Source organism: Tachysurus fulvidraco, chromosome 1 (genome assembly GCF_022655615.1).
Source record: "Tachysurus fulvidraco isolate hzauxx_2018 chromosome 1, HZAU_PFXX_2.0, whole genome shotgun sequence".
In the NCBI taxonomy this organism is placed as follows: Eukaryota; Metazoa; Chordata; class Actinopteri; order Siluriformes; family Bagridae; genus Tachysurus; species Tachysurus fulvidraco.
This window is the reverse complement of record NC_062518.1, coordinates 19,976,632-19,990,154: the sequence shown is the minus strand read 5'-3', so window position 1 is coordinate 19,990,154 and position 13,523 is coordinate 19,976,632. Positions and strand designations below refer to the sequence as shown.

General features: G+C 38.7%; 1 protein-coding gene across 1 annotated transcript; it reads left to right on the top strand.

Moving 5' to 3' along the window:
• Positions 1 to 1,451: 1,451 nt before the first annotated feature.
• Positions 1,452 to 11,340, top strand: ddr2b (discoidin domain receptor tyrosine kinase 2b). The gene is made up of 16 exons (XM_027148590.2): positions 1,452 to 1,620; positions 3,364 to 3,466; positions 3,621 to 3,849; positions 4,137 to 4,284; positions 4,558 to 4,660; positions 4,774 to 4,957; positions 5,179 to 5,419; positions 5,569 to 5,634; positions 5,966 to 6,102; positions 6,265 to 6,466; positions 6,597 to 6,814; positions 7,629 to 7,750; positions 7,880 to 8,077; positions 8,335 to 8,569; positions 10,345 to 10,494; positions 10,841 to 11,340. Exons 1-16 carry the CDS (start codon positions 1,551 to 1,553, stop codon positions 11,012 to 11,014), a joined length of 2,580 nt encoding a protein of 859 aa, XP_027004391.1. The 5' UTR covers positions 1,452 to 1,550; the 3' UTR covers positions 11,015 to 11,340.
• Positions 11,341 to 13,523: the final 2,183 nt, after the last annotated feature.

The window sequence follows — 13,523 nt, the reverse complement described above, 5'->3', positions numbered from 1 at the left end:
TACAATAAATATCCTGTCAGGTTAGCTAGCTTACAATACGTCACAATTATTTATGCAAGAACTTAATAAATACCAGCAAACTAAATGCTTCTAAATACCAGAAATCAAAAAAGGAATTTAAAATATGACAATCTGGCAATCATTTACGCACATATTAGTTGTGTAATTTTAATAATTTAAATATATTGTGGGTTTATTAATATGTGTGCACTTTTAAACCTTTCACAATTTCTGCCTACTGCATAAGTGGTCGTTGTTACTACGTCTCGTAATTGAAGCCTTATGTGTGGATCTTTATTCATACTGCATATTCTCTCTCTCTCTCTCTCTCTCTCTCTCTCTCTCTCTCTCTTTCTCTGCTGAACACAGCAGCACTGAGTCTTGATGGACTAACATACAGTTCTGAAATTCCTTTTAGGACTCGCTGTTTATGGAGCTTATGGGACACATAAGTGGTATGTTTTTTTGACAGAAATTATGAATTGCTTTCTAATTCATTGTGTTTTTTATTGATATACACGTGTATTCAGAAAGTGTAAAGTAGGTAAAGAAGGATGTAAATTCTACATATGGTAGCAAGAAATACAGTAGGTGGAATGTATATGTGTATTTTTTTTGGATTGATGGATTGAGGCAGTTACCAAATGCTAGCAGGAGGAAACAGGGGACGTAATGAAATGACAGACATTTCTCAATTCTATTAAGATTTCTGTTGAAATGAGCGTACTGTACCATTAAAAAAGGTGTCATTGTCAGTAAATGGTCTAGAAAATTCTGGGACATTTGGACATTTTATTGTAATATACTCTTAAAAAAACAAGTGTCGCTTAAGTCAGCAAAATCTAAATTAAGTTTCTTGTTATTTTCAATGTTGGTTTGTTAACTGAATCAGTTCATTAGAGTGTTTCTGAGAAAGTATCTGAAATTTTATGTCAGATTAACTGACTTTACCATAATCTGTGAAGAGTGTAAACAATAATAATTAAGACCTTACAGAATACTGCCTAACGATAGCGGTGTATCCGTTCAGTATCGCTAATTTCGCTAATGCTTGCTATCTAGTCACCATTGATGATTATTAAAAACTATGAATGTGACAACAAAACTCCAGTCAGATTTGCTTAAGTTAATTGTCTAAGTAGTGTTAGGAGAAAAGTTAGTGAGCTGGCTAATATTAGAAGCACATCCTGTTAGGTTAGCTTTTACAAGTTTGTCAATGAGGAATATTAAAATGACTGTTAGAAATCCTGTCAGATTAATTTATCTTAATGGTATTGAGCAAAAAGAGTGTTAGTTCTCTAAGAATCCTGTCAGAAAACCTGTCAGGCTAGCACTCATGCTAGCTAGTAGGCTAATAAACAAACTTATGAACAGACAGATTTAGGATTTAATACATTTTATTACTTTAAAAGATACATTTTAGTCAAATGAAGCCTGACATATCTCTCTTTCTGACATACACACACACACACACACATGTTTTGTTTAAAGTAGTAGTATTAATTATTTTTGTAGTATTCTGTTGTTCTTCCAGGTGAAACGAGTGTAAAATGTCCATTATGCGAAGTCTCTTTGCTCTGCTCATCTTCATCGGTGCAGTGAGGTCACAAGTCAATCCAGGTAACCTAACATTATTTTGAAATAAATATATTTTAATATAATATGTTTTTTTTCTTGTGTGCAGATTGCACAATTTGCCCTTCACACTACCCGTTCCCTTCTATTCACACCATACTTAAAAATTAATATTTAAGCGTATTGCTTAAGCTAACGTTTTGATGTTATATGTCTAAACTGTTTATAAATTCATAGACAGCGGCTCTATTCATATGAAGGACGTGACACAGAATGTGTCTGTTTAGCCTTCTAAGGCAAACAAAAATATTTAGCTTACTGGATTTTTCCATCTTACTCACTAGTACAGTACGGCTTCATGACTATAAAGAAGATGAGGCATTGCATCACTGTGCACCCGATATTAAGACACGCATATGCATATTTAACTTTTACTTTTAGCAATAACCATAGTTTTTATTTACGTAGCACCTCTCAAACAGGTTAGTCGCAAAAAAAAACGCTTTTGCATCTTTTTTTAAGCACCGGGTTAGAACAGGGTGGACATTCACATGGAACTGGCGCATTAAGGAGGCCATGTTGGGGGGTCTAGTGACTGTTTAGCCTGCCAAGGTTAACAAGATGAGTGGAGTCACAGAGTTTAATCGTTTATTTGCTTATTTTGGACTTTTCCAGCATCCTTTCATAGTCCAGGATGAAGAAAGTCTAGTTACATATATACATAATCTCACTGAGCAATTTATGAGGAATCTGTGTACATCTGTTTATTTATGCAAACTTCTAATCGGGGTATCATGAGTCAGCAGGACAGTGCAGAAACACATTAAGTAGGCATTAAGTAAGTATTAAGATCAAATATCAGATTGGAAGAAAAAAAGATCGTCGTTCTGTTAGTGCCAAACAGAAACTGCTCATCAGGGATTTGTACAAATAAGTGTCTCTAGAAATCCTACTAGAGAATGGTCATTAACTCAGTGTTAATGAGATAGGTCAAATGAGAACAGACAGGTTTGTTCAAGGGTACATTTATACAAATAATCGATCTTTACAACAGTTTTGAAGAGAAACAGCTCAATATGCACAAATCTTGAGGCGGACGGCCCACAGCAGTAGAATACAATATCAGGTTCCAGTCTTGCTAGAAAAGGAGATGAAACTGAGGCTACATAGGGCACAGGACCATCCAAACTGGACATCTGAAGATCTTCAAGTGTCCAGTGAAACTTCTAAATACAAATTGCATGAAAATTAATGTAAATGCTGCATAAATAACACATGAAGCAGTATAGACTATAGACTATATGTCAACTACACCCAAAAAGCGAAAGGTTTCAAACCTTAAAACACCATCAGTTTCAGTCACAGTTGACATCTAGTGTAAAATCTTAGCTGGTTGTGCATTTTTTTTTCTTCTGGCCAATAATATAAAGACCCTCTGTGTCCATGGCGAGGCCTCCTGGAAGGTATTTGGTATTTGGGTGTTTACCTTTGGGGTGTGGGCTATGTGAGCAGTGTGCCTGTTTCACCCAAAAAACTCCTAGAAAGTCACTAGCTGAAACAAACCCACCCATTGTACTCCACCTAATTATACACAGCAGTTCATTTTCAGCTCATACACAAAGGAAAAAAATTAGCAACTGATTTATTAACATGAGATTAGGTGGTGAGTGAGCTGCTCTGAAATAAATATTCGTATTGTTATTACAGTTGTAGGATTCATTACTAATTACTACAAAGTACTAATACATCTGTGTGTGTGTGTATGTTTGTGTGTGGGGGGTGGGGTAGCTACATGCAGGCATCCACTGGGAATGAATGGAGGCAAGATTCAGGATGAAGACATCTCAGCATCCAGCCAGTGGTCAGAGTCCACTGCAGCTAGATATGGCAGGTAAATATGTACATGAATTAATAGATTAAGATCAATACGCACAAACACACACACACACAATTTTTTTTTAAATGGTAAAAAAGATTTTTTTTACCAACAGTCACACAGAAACAATCTTTTTCTCCATGCTTCTATATAATCTCTCTAATAACAGACTGGAATTTGATGATGGAGATGGTGCATGGTGTCCGAAGGCAAACGGTCCAAGGAGGCAAATGGAGTTTTTACAGATTGACCTTCGCATTCTGCATTTTGTCACCCTGGTGGGCACACAGGGGCGCCATGCAGACGGCGCGGGCAACGAGTTTGCGCAGCGCTACAGGATTAAATACAGCCGTGACGGCTCCCGATGGGTCTCCTGGCATGACCGTAAGGGCAGTCAGGTAAGTCTGAAGACTTACCTGGCATGACCGTAAGGGCAGTCAGGTAAGTCTGAAGACTCATGAATACCAAGACCAAGGAATAAAATCCAGATTTACCTCACTGATCCAGGCCTTGAGTCAGGATACACCTGAGCAGTTTAGGGGTTAAGGAGACAACAAAGAGCAGCTCGGTTAAAAATTTTAACTTACAAAATCCTAAACCGCTACTCAATATTGTGTCCACCAGTTAGAACCTGATGATTGTTTCTGGTTTTGACATTATAAACCCTTTCTGTCTCTCTACCCAGATCATTGAAGGGAACAAGAACGCCTATGAAATAGTGCTGAAGGATTTGGAGCCTCCTATTATCGCCCGCTTTGTGCGATTCATGCCTGTCACCGATCCTACCGCATCTGTGTGTATGAGGGTGGAGCTATATGGATGCGAGTGGCTAGGTCAGATTTCACTCTAATGTCCAGTGCCACTTGTGTTCCTAAAGGAAACCTCCATCCTGAAAGATGTTTATATTGTTGAAGGTTTGGAATCTGAGACAGACCAGACACACTAAAGTACTAAAGCTCTCACATGAGATAGACAAATGAGATCAAATATACAGATAACATGGCAAATGGATACTAAATGTCACGTTTTCATTACATATCAGCTAGGGTAAATTCCTAGATTTGGTGGACAGATTACATTTGAATTAAGTTGAATTTTTCCTGCAGATGGCCTTGTGTCCTACAGCAGCCCTGCTGGAGAGGAGATGACCTTTGGTGGACAGCAAGTCTACCTTAATGACAGCGTGTATGATGGAGCCATGGGTTACAGGTAAGCATCCCTGGATGTACTGGTCTTTTACGTTCTGTCTAGAAACATTTGTATGTTTTTACTATATGTTGAACAATACAAACAAACCATCAGTTTATTGTTTTATTTCTCAGCATGACAGAGGGTCTCGGGCAGTTAACCGATGGAAGCTGGGGACTGGACGATTTCACTCAAAGCCATGTTTATGGGGTTTGGCCCGGATATGACTATGTGGGCTGGAGCAACGCTAGTTTTTCCAGTGGCTCTGTGGAAATGACATTTGAGTTTGACCACATCCGAAACTTCACATCGATGAAGGTCAGTGAGCAACAATTCCCCAGTGTTTATATGTATTAACATTCCACCATCAGTTTGGTTTACATGTTTTTATTGAAAAATTCTTGTCAAACGATAACAGCATAAAGTTATCCATCAGTTCCTATATGTCTTTTTCTATGTAATTAAAGGTTGGTAAGTTTACTTCTGACCTTTATTTCTGTTCTGGCAATTAACAGAGCAATCCTTGCTTATTCTCTCAGGTTCACTGCAACAACATGTACACATTGGGAGTGAGAATATTCCAGAAAGTTGTCTGTTACTTCCACTCGGAGTCAGAATGGGAAACCAGGCCTGTTTCATTCAAGCCCAAAGTGGACAGTACAAGTCCCAGCGCTCAATTCATCACAGTGGCTCTGGGGAACCACATGGCTAATGCCATTAGATGTCAGTTTGCCTTCAGTGACACTTGGATGATGTTCAGTGAAATTACTTTCCAGTCAGGTAACACGTGAACACGGACACATTTCACTTTGTAACGTCAGATTTGAAATCCTGTTCAAATGGATGCTACTTCTAAAGCTAAAAAAGCAAAAGAATCCAATAGAGATTTCATTCAGAGATTAAAGACGCTTCACTTTTCCCTAATCCAGATACAGCAGTATATAATACCTCTCTCGTTCCAACGAAACATGGCCATCCTACAAGCACGCAGCCAGGTAAAGGATTTAGCCGTAGCCTTCTCATTTGTCATTGTGGAAAACATATTTTTTCCACGTAAATTATATGTAATCAACCAAGACATGTTTCTTTGGTTCAACTGAAACATTATTTGGTTAAGTAATATCAAGTCAATCACTGAACAGGAATACGAGAGAAATTATTTTAGCCAGTGCTAAAAAAGTCCATTTATAACGTTTGCTAGAAAATAGTGACAGCTAGCATTTAGCCGACCCTGTTTTTAGCTCTTCATAGGTGTTTATGCGTTGTTATGGTTTCTTTTTTTAAACTTAGTTGTTTACTTAGTTATTTACTTATTGTCTGTACTAGGACTCGATCCCACACATAAGATTGATGACAGCAACACACGCATCCTCATTGGCTGCTTACTGGCCATCATCGTCATCCTGCTGGCCATCATCATCATTATCCTTTGGAGACAGGTCTGGCAGAAGATGCAAGAGAAAGTGAGTCGTTGTTGTCATTATCTTCATTATATGATTTCAGTTTCAAGTCTGGGTAAGGATTTTTAAGCTAATGATATTCACCGTTTTAGCACAGATCGGGGCTCTTGTTTCTTTGTATTTCATTAAACAAGACTTTCATGCATAATCGTCAAATGGTTCCAGGCCTCGCGTCGGATGTTGGATGATGAATTAAGTTCTCATCTCTCGGGCCGCAGAGAAGCTTTTTCTCATCGTCAGTCATCCCTCTCTAGTGATTCTAGTGAATCTACCGGCACATACGAGAGAGTGTTCCCACTGGGATCAGATTATCAGGAGCCATCTCGGTTACGGAAGTTACCAGAATTTCAGGCAATGGAAAATCTTGGTGAGAGGCGACAGTCTTAATAAGACTCTACTGCTATACTTCATATGATATCTAATAAGTGTTATAGGATTTCATACATGGCCAATTAAATGTGCGTATATGTTCCATTCAACGTGATCTTGTTTTACAGCACTCATGTCTGAATCTTCTGACCAGCATACATCCAACAGCAAAGATGACGTCCCTCCGTACGCAGAGGCAGATGTAGCGAGGCAGAAAGCATCGAGCAATCATTGTTATTCCATTGCAGCAATCAGTATGCCTCCTGGACGTGACGGAGCATTAGAGGAATTTCCAAGAGAGAAACTGACTTTCAAGGACAAGCTTGGAAAAGGCCAGTTTGGAGAGGTCAGTGCAGAGGTGGAGTTATATGGAAGAGTGGCTCTTCCAACATATCTGGGTTTGCTCTGATAACAAAACCCAGTTTTTTTCCCTGATAACAGATGCTTTTCTATTAAATCTAAATCCTACCTTTCAGAAATACCATAGAGCCGTGGTGATTTACAACCGGCATGCAAGCAACCAAGTAACCCTTCATAGCCGGTGATATACTGTAGGATAGCCCTTCTTGCACACATTACAGCACTCAGTCTCACCGTGACCTCAGATAGAACACCTATAGTTACCATGGATGCTTCACTTACAGACAAGGTGGTCCCACAGGGGCACAGAAGACACGTATACCTTTGTCTGCTATATGCATTCCCTCTTCTACCATCGATTATTCCCATGTTGCAAGAATTCAGAAACTAAACCTGAGTCAAGCTTATGTCACTAAGATGACTAGCAAGACATTGATACTGCATTACCCTAGTGGCTCTCTTGTTGAGCAGGACGGTTGCTCTGTATAAACAGAGACACATGGCCACATGTGCCTGTGGGTCTGACCCCTCAGAATGAGTCAACAATTGAGGACTTTGACCTAGCATCCTAAAAAACGTTCATAAATGCAAGAGCGCGTAGAACATGAGCTCTGAATTTCAGTAGATAGAAGCCAATCTACAACATACTACAGCTGAGGAGGTATCTCTCTTGGGGCTCATGGCTTTTCTGAAAGGTTTAAAGCAATCTGGGTGATCATATTTAGTTTCATGAAGCAGCCTACTGACCAAATGCTCTCCCTGATCTAAATATGCATTCCACTTAGTGATGGTGTCTGCAGGTTCATCTGTGTGAGGCAAAAGGAATGAAGGATTTCATGAAGGAAGATGTCAGTGATATCGGGGATGAGCCTATTCTGGTGGCTGTAAAGATCCTCAGAGAGGATGCGACTAAAAATGCAAGGTAGTACAATCATGGTTCCAAACGTCTAAAGCCACTACCAGGATCTTATTTCAGAGCAGAGTTGCTATGATGTTGCTATGATTAACGTGACCACTTTTATCTCGATATGGAATTTTACAATATTTCTAGGAACGAGTTTTTAAAGGAGATCAGGATCATGTCAAGGTTGCGAGACCCCAACGTTATCCGCCTGCTGGCTGTGTGTGTAGAGAGTGACCCCCTGTGTATGATCACAGAGTACATGGAGAATGGAGACCTTAACCAGTTCCTCTTTCGCCACATGCTTGAAGATTTCGGACAAGACCAACAGTGCACGGCCACCATCAGGTTGTTTAAATGTTTGCAATTCAAATGCTCATAGTGTTAGTTTTGTTTTTTCCAATATATAATAATAAGCTGGTTTAACCTGTCCCTGGCTAAGTTCCATCTTACTGTAACAAGACCTAACAAATGCAATGTTTCTCATACATGCATTAATAACTTGCTCTGCGGCTTCTCTCAACACTTCTGGAAAAGTGATTGTTGCCCTTTACTCTAGTTGATGTTAAGCAATAGACCCATTAAAAATCTTGCTTTCTTTGCAGTTACAGTGTCCTGATCCACATGGCTGCTCAGATCACTTCGGGTATGAAGTATCTGTCTTCTCTGAACTTTGTGCACCGTGACTTGGCCACACGTAACTGTTTGGTGGGGACAAGTTACACCATCAAGATTGCAGATTTTGGCATGAGCAGGAACTTGTACCGCGGAGATTACTACCTCATCCAAGGCCGAGCTGTGCTCCCTATCCGCTGGATGTCCTGGGAGAGCGTTCTCTTGGTAGGACCTGTGGTACTAATTGTTGGGAATAGAACAGAAAGTGTTGTACGTAGTAATTCAAGCCAGCTTGAAGTCTTTAAATCTATACCTGCAGGTCAAGATGACGTAAAATGCTGATTTTCCACAGTTTATATATCAAATGCTGTTGGCCTGACTTACTAGCCACCAAGGACATCATAGACAGCATAACCAGTAACGCCTGCTGATTTATATAATTATCCTAACCAGAGCCGATCGGCCCTATACGCTCACTACGCAAGTTGCGTAGGGCCCCGCAAATTACACAAGGCCCCGCCTCACCCTGCCTCATTTTACAGCACGTGTTAATGTTTACTGTGTAGATGACAATATGAAGTGGAGCTATCCATCTGGCCATGAAAAGAGAAAAAAGAAACAAAATGAGAGTGAAATACGAGAACAGCAATCAGGTAAACTTGTGTTCTCTTCAGGTTTGATGTCAGCAACAAATAATAACAAATAACAGTAAAGTAAAGTTGATGTGATTCTGTCTCTAGTCTCTATCTGACTAGCTAAATTAGCTGTGCAGTGCTTTCAGTGCAAGGGTGAATGTGTGGCAAATGGTTTACATGGTTCACGGGTCAGGTAGGAGGGCCCCTTAGCAGAATTTTGATTAGGGCCCCAGGGAGGTCAGGATCGGCTCTGATCCTAACAGCCTGTCATGTGGCAGCAGCACAATATGTAAAAGCAATCAGTGGTCAAGAGCTTAAGTTAACTGTAGCAGCAGTAACCAAAACTGGACAGTTTCGTATGTTCCACTGTCTACTTTCACTTTTGCTGCCTCAGTTCTTGTTTTTGGATGACAGAAGTGTAACCCATTGTGGTCTTCTGCAGTTGTAAACCATCCATCCATCCATGTTTGTCAATATTTGTCATGGTTTGCTTTCTGAGAAACCTTTCTGCTCACCACAGCAATAAAGAATGTACATCCAGGTTCCCAGAGTTGTTCAGTCACCTCAAACCGGTCTGGTAATTTCTATTTATTTTTTCATCATGGGTTTTCCACCTGCCGAAATGAGTTTCCTCCGCAGGGTGGCTGGGCGCTCCCTTAGAGATAGGGTGAGGAGCTCGGTCACTCGAGAGGAGCTCGGAGTAGAGCCGCCGCTCCCCCACATCGAGAGAAGTCAGCTGAAGTGGCTTGGGCATCTGTTCCAGATGCCTCCTGGACGTCTCCCTGGGGAGGTGTTCCGGGCATGTCCAACAAGGAGGAGGCCCCAGGGAAGACCTAGGACACGCTGGAGGGACTATGTCTCTCGGCTGGCCTGGGAAAGCCTTGGTATTCCCCCGGAAGAGCTGGAGGAAGTCTCTGGGGAGAGGTATGTCTGGGTGTCCCTGCTTAGACTGCTGTACCCACAACCCGGCCCCGGATAAGCGGTAGAAGATGGATGGATGGATGGATGGATGGATGGATGGTGTTTTCACCCACACAACCATCACTCCCTGGATGTCTTTTGCACCAGTTTAAGTTTTTCAACACACTCTGAAGTTTCTAAAATACTCAAATAAGCCTGTCTGGATCCAACAAGCATGTGGTCTTCCCTGAAGCGACTGAAATAAGATTCTGAAGATAGATGTGGACATTAATTTCTTGACTGGTATCTTTGTGATTTGATGCATTGTGTTGCACATATTAAATTTGTTGAGCTCTAATAAAATTAATGGTAAGCATGTAATATATATTTTGGAGATACTGGAGGATGTGACCATTGTGGCAGTATTCTATAAGTCTTACTGGATCTTTTGGTGTTTTTATCCAGGGTAAATTCACCATGTCTAGTGATGTGTGGGCCTTTGGTGTAACGCTCTGGGAAATGGTCACGCTGTGCAAACAGCAGCCATACTCACAACTCTCAGATGATCAAGTGATCGAGAATATGGGCGAGTTCTTTCGAGACCAGAACAAGCAGGTGAGGCACAAAAATAATAATCACTAGACTAGTGTGGAGTTTCCACCCTCAAGCTGACTATTTTCTGATTACATCATATTTTATACATTTGTAGTTACTTCCATCTTAAGTAACTTTTTATTTGGGGAATAAAACGGACAAAACAGATTTTATCTGAAAAATGTGGATGATGATAAAAAATAATCTGTGCTCCATCTGTGAGTGGCAGTACTGCGCTGTGATAATATCAGTTCTCAGTTTATTACTATCAAGGCTTTTGCTAAAGATGTTTAATGCTAAAGCTAGTCTGACAGCACTTAAAGAGGACCTTTTTATATACACCTATGTTTAATGACTGTGACTTCAGGTGTACTTGCCGAAGCCTTCCTGTTGCCCTGATGCCATCTACAGCCTCATGCACAGCTGCTGGAGGAGGAACGCCAAAGAGCGGCCAACCTTTGAGCAGATCCATGCCGCTCTACTCGAATGCCAGGCTGAAAAACAGTCGAGCGATGAATCTTATACAATAACGCAGTTCTGAACTTTTCCCACCAGTTTTGCCTGAGTTGCAAGAAATTCTACATGTATAAATAATGTAAAAAGCTGTTCCATGAGCTACAGGAATTTTGTCTGAATATAAGAATGTTTGTTTGTTTCCTTCATTACTCTCAATTATATAGCAAATTGTTTACACATATTATAAACCTGACATTATTATGCACACTTTTTTAGAACCTTGTTTAATAAATAAACCATCTAAACTTTGGAACCTGCACATTGTTCTGTGGTGTCTAGCGCCATATATTGATTTCCATTAAGAAAAGGTTTTCTGTTGTGGGAACATTGTCTGTGTTGTATATAAGTGTAATTAGTGATAACTGTAAAAAGAATAGAAGTGGAACAATAAGTTTAAAAGATAATAATAAATAAATTGTTTTGTTGTTAGAAGAATAAAACAATTTCGGATGTGTTAGAGCTTTTGGTTTAAACAACTGCCAAAAAAACCCCACAACCAACCAACAACAAAAACAACTGACAAAAAAGAAAACAAAAACAAACAAGCAAATACCAAACAAACAAAAATCCATTCAAACAGTCAACCAAATAAATATATTACAAACCAAACAACAACAACAAAAAACAAATTAATTACATGAACACAAACAAAATAAGTAACTAGACAAATAAAAAAAATAACAAGCATCCTATTAGTATATAACAAGATAAAACAAACATGCAAAAACAATCACCCACCTAAAGAAACAAGCAAACTAACAAGTAGATTAACAGAAACAAATAAGAGTGAAAACAATAAAATAAATTAATAGACAAACAAACACATTTATTATTATATGACAATCTAATATCAAACAAAACCAACCAATGGCTCAACTAACCAATCAAACGAACAAATACCAAACAAACATAGAAACATCCATCTAACCAACCAGATAAATATAAAACAAAGTGAACAAATTAAGTGAAATAAACACAAACAAATAACAGGCAAAAAAAACAACATAATATAACAAGCTAAACAAACACAAAATCAAACAAACATAACTGTACACCCAAAACCTCACTGTTTTGAACTGAGGATGTTTTGATCTTCATCGACGAGGATGTGAATCAATTTGACCAAATGGGAATATCATTGAAATAACGCAACCAGATACCAAACAAATCTTGGCTAATTCAAAATATTTGGTATAAGGCTAGTATAATATTTGGCACAAAACTAGGCAATTTTATTCCAAGTCATTTAAGACTGGCACTACCAACTGTTAAGTGCATTATAAAAGCACAATGAGGAAGAGTCAGGGAGTAGAGTAAGGAACCAGTACTAGTTCAAACAAGTCAAGTGATAATGTAAGAGAAATGCTTTGTGCAGCGTCAGCATTCAAACTGGAAAACAACAACCTCGACTGTTCTTCATGACAGTGTGACGTAAACCGGACAACGTGCGACTAGACTTGACAGTGGCTGTGTAACTGTGGAAGAGGCTTTTTGTTTAAAAATGTTTAGGAAAAAAATATGGTTACAGGGGTGATAGGCTGACTCAAATGAACTTTACACATCTCTTCTCTTCAGCCCAAAAGTAGTCAATTAGGATCAACCGAGACATATTCAGCATCTTTTAACCCTGAGGCTAATGGAGCTAACAGTTAAAAGGAATGTACAGTAAACTGTTTAGCGTGTCGTTCTTTAACAAAACTCTAACTGTTGACACAGGATGATGTTACGAGTCCTGGGATGAACAGAGTGTTAATGATTACAGCAGCAGGTGATACTGTACATACATGGTTATGACTACATTTAGAGCTAAAGAGAAACTTTACTGATGTTTATTGTTCAAATGATTCGTTTAAAAATAAGTGTAGGATAAAGACTATTTCTAACAATATGATCAGGCAAATATTCCTTCATTCTACTTGAATATTAACCCCACAATACGAAGTGCATATGAAATAAAAATAAAATTCCACATTTTTTATTTTATTATACATATTATTTTTCATTCCTGCCTCTCATAGGTGAGAAATCTTTCCTCTGACTTAACAGTAAATATAACGACAAATAATATATATATATATATATATATATATATATATATATATATATATATATATATATGAATATGCATATGAAATTTATATATATATATATATATACATATATATATATATATATATATATATATATATATATATATATACTCTATATATGATATAAAATTAATATATATGTATATACACTATATATATGATATAAAATTTATATACTCCATATATATTATATAAAATTAATATACTCTCTATATATATGATATTAGTGCCGGCTCTGTTCGTAAACACCCCCCCGCCCCATGTATCTGACGCGTTATGACGTTTTTAATCTAAAAGCGATGGCTGTGTTTCAAACCGCCTTCGAATATTAGATATGGTTCCTAAACCTTGCGCGTGAATACGGCGTTTACGCCCTACCGAGTTTACTACGAGAATAATAGAACGCTATTTGGGATACAGCCCGTGGCGGCTGCCGGGTCTTTT